The 12,797-nt window shown below is 46.2% G+C and overlaps 1 protein-coding gene across 1 annotated transcript; it reads left to right on the top strand.

The window, feature by feature from the left end:
* Nucleotides 1-11,820, top strand: btr02 (bloodthirsty-related gene family, member 2). The gene is made up of 9 exons (XM_038988707.1): nt 1-122; nt 365-515; nt 811-894; nt 6,113-6,232; nt 6,448-6,588; nt 7,227-7,374; nt 7,911-7,937; nt 8,495-8,657; nt 11,436-11,820. The coding sequence occupies exons 1-9, from the start codon at nt 1-3 to the stop codon at nt 11,818-11,820; spliced, it is 1,341 nt and encodes a 446-aa protein (XP_038844635.1).
* The last annotated feature ends 977 nt before the right edge of the window (nt 11,821-12,797 follow it).

Raw genomic sequence — 12,797 nt, 5'->3', positions numbered from 1 at the left:
ATGGCATCTACCATCAGCCTCGTCTCCGAGAGGCACTTCCTGTGCCCGCTGTGTCAGGACATCTTCAGCAGTCCCGTGACTACTCCGTGTGGCCACAGTTTCTGTCAGGCCTGCCTGTGTGGGTACGTCCTCTTTATCTTTCCATTATAAAACATGGAGGCCGGGGGTGTCTATCGTTTGTGGAACTTTATTGAAAGCATTGCAGAGGATCCGTACATTGTTGTTCACGAGCTCTGAAGCTCAAATAGTGCATGAGTAAAACATGGACTGGAGTACTGAGCGTATCATCAGCATAATAAAAACATGGACTGGAGTACTGAGCGTATCATCAGCATAATAAAAACATGGACTGGGCTCATTACAGGTACTGGACCCGGCACCGTTCAGACTACTGTCCCCTCTGCAAGAGGTTGTTCCATTCCAGGCCAGACCTTAGTGTCAACCGCATCCTGGTTGACGTCTGTGACAACTACAGGAAGACACGGCCTGAGAGCCTTGAGGAGAGCCACGACACGGTACTCTAGTGACCTTAGTGCAACACATTGTGACATTAAGAGGTTCAAGAGGCTACGGTGTACCTGTAATAGATACCTTGGTGTCATGATACCTTGGTGTAATCCTCTTGGTGTCATGATACCTTGGTGTGATCCTCTTGGTGGCATGATACCTTGGTGTAATCCTCTTGATGCTATGATACCTTGGTGTAACCCTCTTGATGCTATGATACCTTGGTGTAATCCTCTTGATGCTATGATACCTTGGTGTAATCCTCTTGATGTTATGATGTCTTGGTGTAATCCTCTTCTGCAGCCACAGGTTGTAGACACTGACCAGATGATCCAGGAGAGACTGAAGAAAGTTGACAGACTCAGACACTCCCTGCAGCTCCTCAAAGTGAGTCCTGATCCCAAATGGGCCCCTAGCCCCTACACCAGGGCTCCCCAAGCCTGTTCCTGGACAGCTACCCTCCTGTAGGTTTTAACTCCAACCCCAGTTGTAACTAACGTAATTCAGTTTATCAACCAACTAATTATTAGAATCATGTGCGATTGGGGTTGTAGTGAAAACCTACAGGATGGTATCTCTCCAGGTACAGGGTTAGAGAGGTCCTACAGGATGGTATCTCTCCAGGTACAGGGTTAGAGAGGTCCCACAGGATGGTATCTCTCCAGGTACAGGGTTAGAGAGGTCCTACAGGATGGTATCTCTCCAGATACAGGGTTAGAGAGGTCCTACAGGATGGTATCTCTCCAGGTACAGGGTTAGAGAGGTCCTACAGGATGGTAGAGCTCCAGGTACAAGGTTAGAGAGGTCCTACAGGATGGTATCTCTCCAGGTACAGGGTTAGAGGTCCTACAGGATGGTATCTCTCCAGATACAGGGTTAGAGAGGTCCCACAGGATGGTATCTCTCCAGATACAGGGTTAGAGAGGTCCTACAGGATGGTATCTCTCCAGGTACAGGGTTAGAGAGGTCCTACAGGATGGTAGAGCTCCAGGTACAAGGTTAGAGAGGTCCTACAGGATGGTATCTCTCCAGGTACAGGGTTAGAGGTCCTACAGGATGGTATCTCTCCAGATACAGGGTTAGAGAGGTCCCACAGGATGGTATCTCTCCAGGTACAGGGTTAGAGAGGTCCTACGGGATGGTATATCTCCAGGTACAGGGTTAGAGAGGTCCTACAGGATGGTATATCTCCAGGTACAGGGTTAGAGAGGTCCTACAGGATGGTAGATCTCCAGGTACAGGGTTAGAGGTCCTACAGGATGGTATCTCTCCAGGTACAGGGTTAGAGAGGTCCTACAGGATGGTATCTCTCCAGGTACAGGGTTAGAGAGGTCCTACAGGATGGTATCTCTCCAGGTACAGGGTTAGAGAGGTCCTACAGGATGGTAGATCTCCAGGTACAGGGTTATAGAGGTCCTACAGGATGGTATCTCTCCAGGTACAGGGTTAGAGAGGTCCTACAGGATGGTATCTCTCCAGGTACAGGGTTAGATAGGTCCTACAGGATGGTATCTCTCCAGGTACAGGGTTAGAGAGGTTCTACAGGATGGTATCTCTCCAGGTACAGGGTTAGAGAGGTGCTATAGGATGGTATCTCTCCAGGTACAGGGTTAGAGAGGTCCTACAGGATGGTATCTCTCCAGGTACAGGGTTAGAGAGGTCCTACAGGATGGTATCTCTCCAGGTACAGGGTTAGAGAGGTCCAACAGGATGGTAGCTGTCCAGGTACAGGGTTAGAGAGGTCCTACAGGATGGTATCTCTCCAGGTACAGGGTTAGAGAGGTCCTACAGGATGGTATCTCTCCAGGTACAGGGTTAGAGAGGTCCTACAGGATGGTATCTCTCCAGGTACAGGGTTAGAGAGGTCCTACAGGATGGTATCTCTCCAGGTACAGGGTTAGAGAGGTCCTACAGGATGGTATCTCTCCAGGTACAGGGTTAGAGAGGTCCTACAGGATGGTATCTCTCCAGGTACAGGGTTAGAGAGGTCCTACCGGATGGTATCTCTCCAGGTACAGGGTTAGAGAGGTCCTACAGGATGGTATCTCTCCAGGTACAGGGTTAGAGAGGTCCTACAGGATGGTAGCTCTCCAGGTACAGGGTTAGAGAGGTCCTACAGGATGGTATCTCTCCAGGTACAGGGTTAGAGAGGTCCTACAGGATGGTATCTCTCCAGGTACAGGGTTAGAGAGGTCCTACAGGATGGTAGCTCTCCAGGTACAGGGTTAGAGAGGTCCTACAGGATGGTATCTCTCCAGGTACAGGGTTAGAGAGGTCCTATAGGATGGTATCTCTCCAGGTACAGGGTTAGAGAGGTCCTACAGGATGGTATCTCTCCAGGTACAGGGTTAGAGAGGTCCTACAGGATGGTATCTCTCCAGGTACAGGGTTAGAGAGGTCCTACAGGATGGTATCTCTCCAGGTACAGGGTTAGAGAGGTCCTACAGGATGGTATCTCTCCAGATACAGGGTTAGAGAGGTCCTACAGGATGGTATCTCTCCAGGTACAGGGTTAGAGAGGTCCTACAGGATGGTATCTCTCCAGGTACAGGGTTAGAGAGGTCCTACAGGATGGTAGAGCTCCAGGTACAAGGTTAGAGAGGTCCTACAGGATGGTATCTCTCCAGGTACAGGGTTAGAGGTCCTACAGGATGGTATCTCTCCAGATACAGGGTTAGAGAGGTCCCACAGGATGGTATCTCTCCAGGTACAGGGTTAGAGAGGTCCTACGGGATGGTATATCTCCAGGTACAGGGTTAGAGAGGTCCTACAGGATGGTATATCTCCAGGTACAGGGTTAGAGAGGTCCTACAGGATGGTAGATCTCCAGGTACAGGGTTAGAGAGGTCCTACAGGATGGTATCTCTCCAGGTACAGGGTTAGAGAGGTTCTACAGGATGGTATCTCTCCAGGTACAGGGTTAGAGAGGTGCTATAGGATGGTATCTCTCCAGGTACAGGGTTAGAGAGGTCCTACAGGATGGTATCTCTCCAGGTACAGGGTTAGAGAGGTCCTACAGGATGGTATCTCTCCAGGTACAGGGTTAGAGAGGTCCAACAGGATGGTAGCTGTCCAGGTACAGGGTTAGAGAGGTCCTACAGGATGGTATCTCTCCAGGTACAGGGTTAGAGAGGTCCTACAGGATGGTATCTCTCCAGGTACAGGGTTAGAGAGGTCCTACAGGATGGTATCTCTCCAGGTACAGGGTTAGAGAGGTCCTACAGGATGGTATCTCTCCAGGTACAGGGTTAGAGAGGTCCTACAGGATGGTATCTCTCCAGGTACAGGGTTAGAGAGGTCCTACAGGATGGTATCTCTCCAGGTACAGGGTTAGAGAGGTCCTACCGGATGGTATCTCTCCAGGTACAGGGTTAGAGAGGTCCTACAGGATGGTATCTCTCCAGGTACAGGGTTAGAGAGGTCCTACAGGATGGTAGCTCTCCAGGTACAGGGTTAGAGAGGTCCTACAGGATGGTATCTCTCCAGGTACAGGGTTAGAGAGGTCCTACAGGATGGTATCTCTCCAGGTACAGGGTTAGAGAGGTCCTACAGGATGGTAGCTCTCCAGGTACAGGGTTAGAGAGGTCCTACAGGATGGTATCTCTCCAGGTACAGGGTTAGAGAGGTCCTATAGGATGGTATCTCTCCAGGTACAGGGTTAGAGAGGTCCTACAGGATGGTATCTCTCCAGGTACAGGGTTAGAGAGGTCCTACAGGATGGTATCTCTCCAGGTACAGGGTTAGAGAGGTCCTACAGGATGGTATCTCTCCAGGTACAGGGTTAGAGAGGTCCTACAGGATGGTATCTCTCCAGATACAGGGTTAGAGAGGTCCTACAGGATGGTATCTCTCCAGGTACAGGGTTAGAGAGGTCCTACAGGATGGTATCTCTCCAGGTACAGGGTTAGAGAGGTCCTACAGGATGGTATCTCTCCAGATACAGGGTTAGAGAGGTCCTACAGGATGGTATCTCTCCAGGTACAGGGTTAGAGAGGTCCTACAGGATGGTATCTCTCCAGGTACAGGGTTAGAGAGGTCCTACAGGATGGTAGAGCTCCAGGTACAAGGTTAGAGAGGTCCTACAGGATGGTATCTCTCCAGGTACAGGGTTAGAGGTCCTACAGGATGGTATCTCTCCAGATACAGGGTTAGAGAGGTCCCACAGGATGGTATCTCTCCAGGTACAGGGTTAGAGAGGTCCTACGGGATGGTATATCTCCAGGTACAGGGTTAGAGAGGTCCTACGGGATGGTATATCTCCAGGTACAGGGTTAGAGAGGTCCTACAGGATGGTAGATCTCCAGGTACAGGGTTAGAGAGGTCCTACAGGATGGTATCTCTCCAGGTACAGGGTTAGAGAGGTTCTACAGGATGGTATCTCTCCAGGTACAGGGTTAGAGAGGTGCTATAGGATGGTATCTCTCCAGGTACAGGGTTAGAGAGGTCCTACAGGATGGTATCTCTCCAGGTACAGGGTTAGAGAGGTCCTACAGGATGGTATCTCTCCAGGTACAGGGTTAGAGAGGTCCAACAGGATGGTAGCTGTCCAGGTACAGGGTTAGAGAGGTCCTACAGGATGGTATCTCTCCAGGTACAGGGTTAGAGAGGTCCTACAGGATGGTATCTCTCCAGGTACAGGGTTAGAGAGGTCCTACAGGATGGTATCTCTCCAGGTACAGGGTTAGAGAGGTCCTACAGGATGGTATCTCTCCAGGTACAGGGTTAGAGAGGTCCTACAGGATGGTATCTCTCCAGGTACAGGGTTAGAGAGGTCCTACAGGATGGTATCTCTCCAGGTACAGGGTTAGAGAGGTCCTACCGGATGGTATCTCTCCAGGTACAGGGTTAGAGAGGTCCTACAGGATGGTATCTCTCCAGGTACAGGGTTAGAGAGGTCCTACAGGATGGTAGCTCTCCAGGTACAGGGTTAGAGAGGTCCTACAGGATGGTATCTCTCCAGGTACAGGGTTAGAGAGGTCCTACAGGATGGTATCTCTCCAGGTACAGGGTTAGAGAGGTCCTACAGGATGGTAGCTCTCCAGGTACAGGGTTAGAGAGGTCCTACAGGATGGTATCTCTCCAGGTACAGGGTTAGAGAGGTCCTATAGGATGGTATCTCTCCAGGTACAGGGTTAGAGAGGTCCTACAGGATGGTATCTCTCCAGGTACAGGGTTAGAGAGGTCCTACAGGATGGTATCTCTCCAGGTACAGGGTTAGAGAGGTCCTACAGGATGGTATCTCTCCAGGTACAGGGTTAGAGAGGTCCTACAGGATGGTATCTCTCCAGATACAGGGTTAGAGAGGTCCTACAGGATGGTATCTCTCCAGGTACAGGGTTAGAGAGGTCCTACAGGATGGTATCTCTCCAGGTACAGGGTTAGAGAGGTCCTACAGGATGGTAGATTTACTGGTACAGGGTTAGAGAGGTCCTACACCCTACGCCCTTATGTAGATCTAGATGAGTTAGACAAATCCACCACCCTTACCACATACATGTTTTGTCCAATCACACATTATCATCTTAAAGTGATGTGAGATACAGACATGTATTTCATCCAATTAGAACTGATGTCTGAGCTATTGACATGTATTTTGTCCAATCAGAACTCGTGTGTGAGGGAGGTGCGTGAGAGCCAGAAGGTGTTCTCTGCCCTCGTCAGTTCCATGGAGAAGAGCCACAAGGCCGTGGTGACAGCCATTGAGGAGAGACAGGGGAAGGAGGAGGTCTGTAATGTACAGTAATACTCTGATTTATTTATGAACTTATAAACTTAGATTAAAAATAATAACGGATTGGATTTATTTAGCTCCTTTCTCGTAAATGAGGTACACAAAGCGCTTTACATAGTAAGGGGAAAACTCACCTCATCCACCACCTATTGACAGAATACAATGTGATTATCAATATACCAAATGTAACAATGTTTGTGTTTCTTTAGAGGATTGTTGAGAAGCTGGTGAAGGAGCTGGAACAGGAGATTCAACAGCTGAGGAATGGAGACACTGACCTGGGGCCTTGTCAATCTCAGCAGAGCCATGATGAGCTCTGTGGTGGAGATGGTCAGAAGAGTGTTGCAGTGGTAAGCATGGAGTAGGGTGAAGTCGCCCCGAGACGCTAGTCTTGGGTCAGTTTAGCATTTTCTCCACTAATGGTTAAGGTTTAGATTGAGGGAAAGGAAGCTGATCCTAGATCTGTACCTAGGGGAAACTTCACCCCAGAGCGGTAATCATATACTTCAGCAATAAGGCCCGAGGGGGTGTGGCATATAGTCAATATACCAGAGCCAAGGGCTGTTCTTATGCACGACGCAAAGCAGAGTACGGACTGGATACAGACCTTAAAACTGGTTACCGACGTCATTAGAACAGGAAAAATAAATGTTTTTTCATACCCGTGGTATACCACGGCATTCAGCCAATCAGCATTCAGGGCTCGAACCAGCCAGTTTATAATGTCTGATATACCTCGGATTTCAGCCAATCAGAATTCAGGACCCAAACTACCTGGTTTATAATGTAGATTAGGACACAGTAGGTCGACACGTAGACCTCTGCTTCATCATGTCTTAATTTCCAAAAACAGTTTGTAAAACAGAGTTTCTTAATTATCATGACCACAGAAGAAAAGGCTTGAACCCTTAAATTAGTCCCCCAACCACTTATATTTAATCTTAAAATATAACAGTGTTTGTTTGTTTGGCCTCTATGAACGTTGCAGAGCACCACTTCCACCACGGGCTACTCTGAGAGGAGGGACTGGTCCAAGGTTTCCATGGAGACAGACCCCTGTATGGGCGTGACCAGGAGAGCAGTGTCAGACCTGATGGACATGGTTAAAGGAGAGCTCTGTAGACTCTCTAAAGCTGGTTAGTATTACACTACAGATACTATCTTTCATATCATACTGGATCTATCTCTTACAGTTCTACATTCACCCTCAACACTTTAGTAGCCTACATGTTTTGTGTTGATTAGACATCTGTCAGCATCTGATAAATGGTTATAGTATTATTCTACTGCATATCTTTAGGGTGAGTGAAATGTCAGATCTGTTTGTCTGGGAAGGATTCTTATGGAACTGTTATCTTTAGGGTGAGTGAAATGTCAGATCTGTTTGTCTGGGAAGGATTCTTATGGAACTGTTATCTTTAGGGTGAGTGAAATGTCAGATCTGTTTGTCTGGGAAGGATTCTTATGGAACTGTTATCTTTAGGGTGAGTGAAATGTCAGATATGTTTGTCTGGGAAGGATTCTTACTGGAACTGTTATCTTTAGGGTGAGTGAAATGTCATATCTGTTTGTCTGGGAAGGATTCTTACTGGAACTGTTATCTTTAGGATGAGTGAAATGTCAGATCTGTTTGTCTGGGAAGGATTCTTACTGGAACTGTTATCTTTTGCAGAGCTGAAGAAAATACAGAATTATACAGGTATGTCTCCACCTGCCCAAAGAGTTAGATATACCATAACATCTCTTTTTTGTTGTTCTTAAAGGACCAGTGGAGTCAAAATTCAGTTTTTCTGTGTTTTATATCATATCGTACAACAGCTGATGAAACTAACACAGTAAAAGTGTGGGGAAGTGTTATTTCCTGATAGTTAAGGGTTGAAAATACAATCTTTATCAGCAGGTTTGCGTGGGCGGAAGTTTAGGCTTTCCATGGTGACATCACAATGTGGTAAATTGGTGAATAGACTAATAACAAAGAGATTCCAAACCTCTCTGCCAATAATGGCTAGTCTTCAGTTTTCCCCTCCCCCCTCAGACCACTCCCAGACAGTCCTAGCAAAAATCTTGCTTGAGAAATACTTTTCAAATTTTTGCCCATTTTAATCGAAATCTATTAGAGTAAGATACTTAATTATTACTCAGAAAATAATTTGATATTGATATAAGAATGGCGGCATTGGGCCTTCAAAGTACTTGTTTTACCAAGGTGAGTTTTCTGTTGCACTTATATGTTTCTCTCTCCTTCCTCTACCCTAGTAGACATCTCCCTGAGTCCCAAGACGGCCCACGCCTTCCTCTCGGTCTCAGACGACCGGAAACAGGTGCGACACACAGACAAACACCAAGAGGTCCCAGACAACCCCAAGAGGTTTGACCGCGTGTCCAACGTCCTGGGAAGAGAATCCTTCAGCAGCGGCAGGTACTGTAATGTCCCTCTTTATACTTTTGCCTACATAATAGCCTATATAATAGCATTCTATATCTATATATCTGTTATCATAAAGATCTATGATCATATATCTATGGTTCTAAGAACGGATGTCAGGCCGTCTGATATAGTTTGTTTGTTGAACTTTACTGAAACTATTGCAGGGATACAAACTTAAGTAGAAGTTAGCGTTCACTCCTGGCTAGTGCTGTATTAAAACATGGACTGGACTTAAATACTAAGTTCATCCGTTATAATGATGAAAACTTGGACTGGACTTGAATGCAAAGTTCATCAGTTGTAATGACGAAAACATGGACTCCATTCCATTCCACCTGGACTAATGCTGACTCCATTCCAGGTACTACTGGACTAATGTTGACTCCATTCCAGGTACTACTGGACTAATGTTGACTCCATTCCAGGTACTACTGGACTAATGTTGACTCCATTCCAGGTACTACTGGACTAATGTTGACTCCATTCCAGGTACTACTGGACTAATGTTGACTCCATTCTAGGTACTACTGGACTAATGTTGACTCCATTCTAGGTACTACTGGACTAATGTTGACTCCATTCCAGGTACTACTGGACTAATGTTGACTCCATTCTAGGTACTACTGGACTAATGTTGACTCCATTCTAGGTACTACTGGACTAATGTTGACTCCATTCTAGGTACTACTGGACTAATGTTGACTCCATTCCAGGTACTACTGGACTAATGTTGACTCCATTCTAGGTACTACTGGACTAATGTTGACTCCATTCTAGGTACTACTGGACTAATGTTGACTCCATTCCAGGTACTAATGTTGACACCATTCCAGGTACTACTGGACTAATGCTGACTCCATTCCAGGTACTAATGTTGACTACATTCCAGGTACTACTGGACTAATGCTGACTCCATTCCAGGTACTACTGGACTAATGTTGACTCCATTCTAGGTACTACTGGACTAATGCTGACTCCATTCCAGGTACTACTGGACTAATGTTGACTCCATTCTAGGTACTACTGGACTAATGCTGACTCCATTCCAGGTACTACTGGACTAATGTTGACTCCATTCTAGGTACTACTGGACTAATGCTGACTCCATTCCAGGTACTACTGGACTAATGTTGACTCCATTCTAGGTACTACTGGACTAATGCTGACTCCATTCCAGGTACTACTGGACTAATGTTGACTCCATTCTAGGTACTACTGGACTAATGTTGACTCCATTCCAGGTACTACTGGACTAATGCTGACTCCATTCCAGGTACTACTGGACTAATGTTGACTCCATTCTAGGTACTACTGGACTAATGTTGACTCCATTCTAGGTACTACTGGACTAATGCTGACTCCATTCCAGGTACTACTGGACTAATGTTGACTCCATTCCAGGTACTACTGGACTAATGTTGACTCCATTCTAGGTACTAATGTTGATTCCATTCCAGGTACTACTGGACTAATGTTGACTCCATTCTAGGTACTACTGGACTAATGTTGACTCCATTCCAGGTACTACTGGACTAATGTTGACTCCATTCTAGGTACTACTGGACTAATGTTGACTCCATTCCAGGTACTACTGGACTAATGCTGACTCCATTCCAGGTACTACTGGACTAATGATGACTCCATTCCAGGTACTACTGGACTAATGTTGACTCCATTCCAGGTACTACTGGACTAATGCTGACTCCATTCTAGGTACTAATGCTGACTCCATTCTAGGTACTACTGGACTAATGCTGACTCCATTCTAGGTACTAATGCTGACTCCATTCCAGGTACTAATGTTGACTCCATTCTAGGTACTAATGCTGACTCCATTCCAGGTACTAATGCTGACTCCATTCCAGGTACTACTGGACTAATGTTGGCTCCATTCCAGGTACTAATGCTGACTCCATTCCAGGTACTACTGGACTAATGCTGACTCCATTCCAGGTACTAATGCTGACTCCATTCCAGGTACTAATGTTGACTCCATTCCAGGTACTAATGTTGACTCCATTCCAGGTACTAATGCTGACTCCATTCCAGGTACTAATGTTGACTCCATTCCAGGTACTAATGCTGACTCCATTCCAGGTACTAATGCTGACTCCATTCTAGGTACTAATGTTGACTCCATTCTAGGTACTAATGCTGACTCCATTCCAGGTACTAATGTTGACTCCATTCCAGGTACTAATGCTGACTCCATTCCAGGTACTAATGTTGACTCCATTCCAGGTACTAATGTTGACTCCATTCCAGGTACTAATGCTGACTCCATTCCAGGTACTAATGTTGACTCCATTCCAGGTACTAATGTTGACTCCATTCCAGGTACTAATGCTGACTCCATTCCAGGTACTAATGTTGACTCCATTCCAGGTACTAATGCTGACTCCATTCCAGGTACTAATGCTGACTCCATTCCAGGTACTAATGTTGACTCCATTCCAGGTACTAATGCTGACTCCATTCTAGGTACTAATGTTGACTCCATTCCAGGTACTAATGATGACTCCATTCCAGGTACTAATGATGACTCCATTCCAGGTACTAATGCTGACTCCATTCCAGGTACTAATGATGACTCCATTCCAGGTACTAATGCTGACTCCATTCTAGGTACTAATGATGACTCCATTCTAGGTACTAATGTTGACTCCATTCCAGGTACTAATGCTGACTCCATTCTAGGTACTAATGTTGACTCCATTCCAGGTACTAATGTTGACTCCATTCCAGGTACTAATGCTGACTCCATTCTAGGTACTACTGGGAGGTGGAGGTGGGAGAGAAGATAGAGTGGATCCTGGGCGTGGCCAGACAGTCCATCAACAGGAAAGGGAAGTTTACAGTCAGCCCAGCCAATGGCTTCTGGACACTGAGCCTAAAGAGCGGGGGTCAATACGTAGCTTACACCTCCCCCACTGTCACCCCCGTGGGCCTGCAGCAGAAGCCCAGGAAGGTGGGGGTGTTTCTGGACTACGTGGAGGGCCGAGTGTCCTTCTACTGCGCGGAGACTGGGGTTCACATCCATACGTTTACAGATAGCTTCACTGATAGACTACATCCCCTCTTTAGTCCTGGGAGGCAACATGGGGGCAGGAATATCGCTCCTCTGATTATTAGTACTAGCTTCTGTAGCATCTGAGCCCCCTGACTTAATCCCCACACCTGGAATAGTCATTTAATAATGTCATTATGTAGCCTAATGTAGAATAAGGCTCACTCGGTCCTCTCTCACGTCTGCATTTTCAGTTGGATAAACCGGCTTCCTACCTAATATTGAGTTAATGCAGTGTCTGTATTATCAGGAAATGAGCTGGGTAATCAATGGTGATGCTATAATTTATTTGAATTATAATTTATGACAGTATATATGAACCTTCAAATATATATTTTTTATAAAGTGTTGACTTTTTTTAAATTCTGTGCATCATTAAAAAATCTGTAAATGATCCACATACATTCTAGTTCTAGAATGACTAATGTGAGTAATTTCATAAACCATGCCGCAGGCCCTGACTATTTGTTAGATAACAAGAAACCTTGACCATTCATGTATCGACCTTGTCCAATCATGCTACCTGGCTAGCTTAACGGCTGGCTTAACGGCTGGCTTAACGGCTGGCTTAACGGCTGGCTTAACGGCTGGCTAACGGCTGGCTAACGGCTGGCTGGCTAACGACTGGCTGGCTAACGGCTGGCTGGCTAACAGCTGGCTAACGGCTGGCTAACTTGCCCAGTATGGTTTCAGATGGAAATATGGACGATAGATACTCCAGGTGATGTGCTTGAAAGGTAGGATTGATCATTTCCTTTTCTGGTTCCCCTGTGACTGTCTGGTGCTCCTAACTTCTTAAGTCCAATGCAGACATTTTATTTGAATGTCAAATCGTTTCTGGGTAACAATGAAGTGCCTTACTGTGATTGTTTTCAATTGAAATGGTCAAAGAGAAACCAAAATGTGCTTCTTAAAAAAAGAGCAATTTCTCAAACAACAATTTTGCTTGGACTGTCTGGGAGTGGTCTGAGTAGGGGAGGGGGAAACTGAAAACGAGCTGTTATTGGCAGAGGTTTGGAACTCTCTTTCTTATTGGTCTACTACCAATTTATGACCTGGTGATG

The sequence above is a fragment of the Salvelinus namaycush genome, chromosome 3 (genome assembly GCF_016432855.1).
Source record: "Salvelinus namaycush isolate Seneca chromosome 3, SaNama_1.0, whole genome shotgun sequence".
In the NCBI taxonomy this organism is placed as follows: Eukaryota; Metazoa; Chordata; class Actinopteri; order Salmoniformes; family Salmonidae; genus Salvelinus; species Salvelinus namaycush.
Note: the sequence above shows the minus strand (reverse complement) of the source record. Positions and strands in the feature narration are given on the sequence as shown.

Bases quoted from the DNA above. Each gene is read 5' to 3' on its own strand.
- btr02 (XM_038988707.1), top strand. From the start codon at position 1: ATGGCATCTACCATCAGCCTCGTCTCCGAGAGGCACTTCCTGTGCCCG. The intron at 6,589-7,226 runs GTAAGCATGGAG...TGAACGTTGCAG, and splicing joins GTCAGAAGAGTGTTGCAGTG to AGCACCACTTCCACCACGGG. The intron at 7,375-7,910 runs GTTAGTATTACA...TATCTTTTGCAG, and splicing joins CTGTAGACTCTCTAAAGCTG to AGCTGAAGAAAATACAGAAT.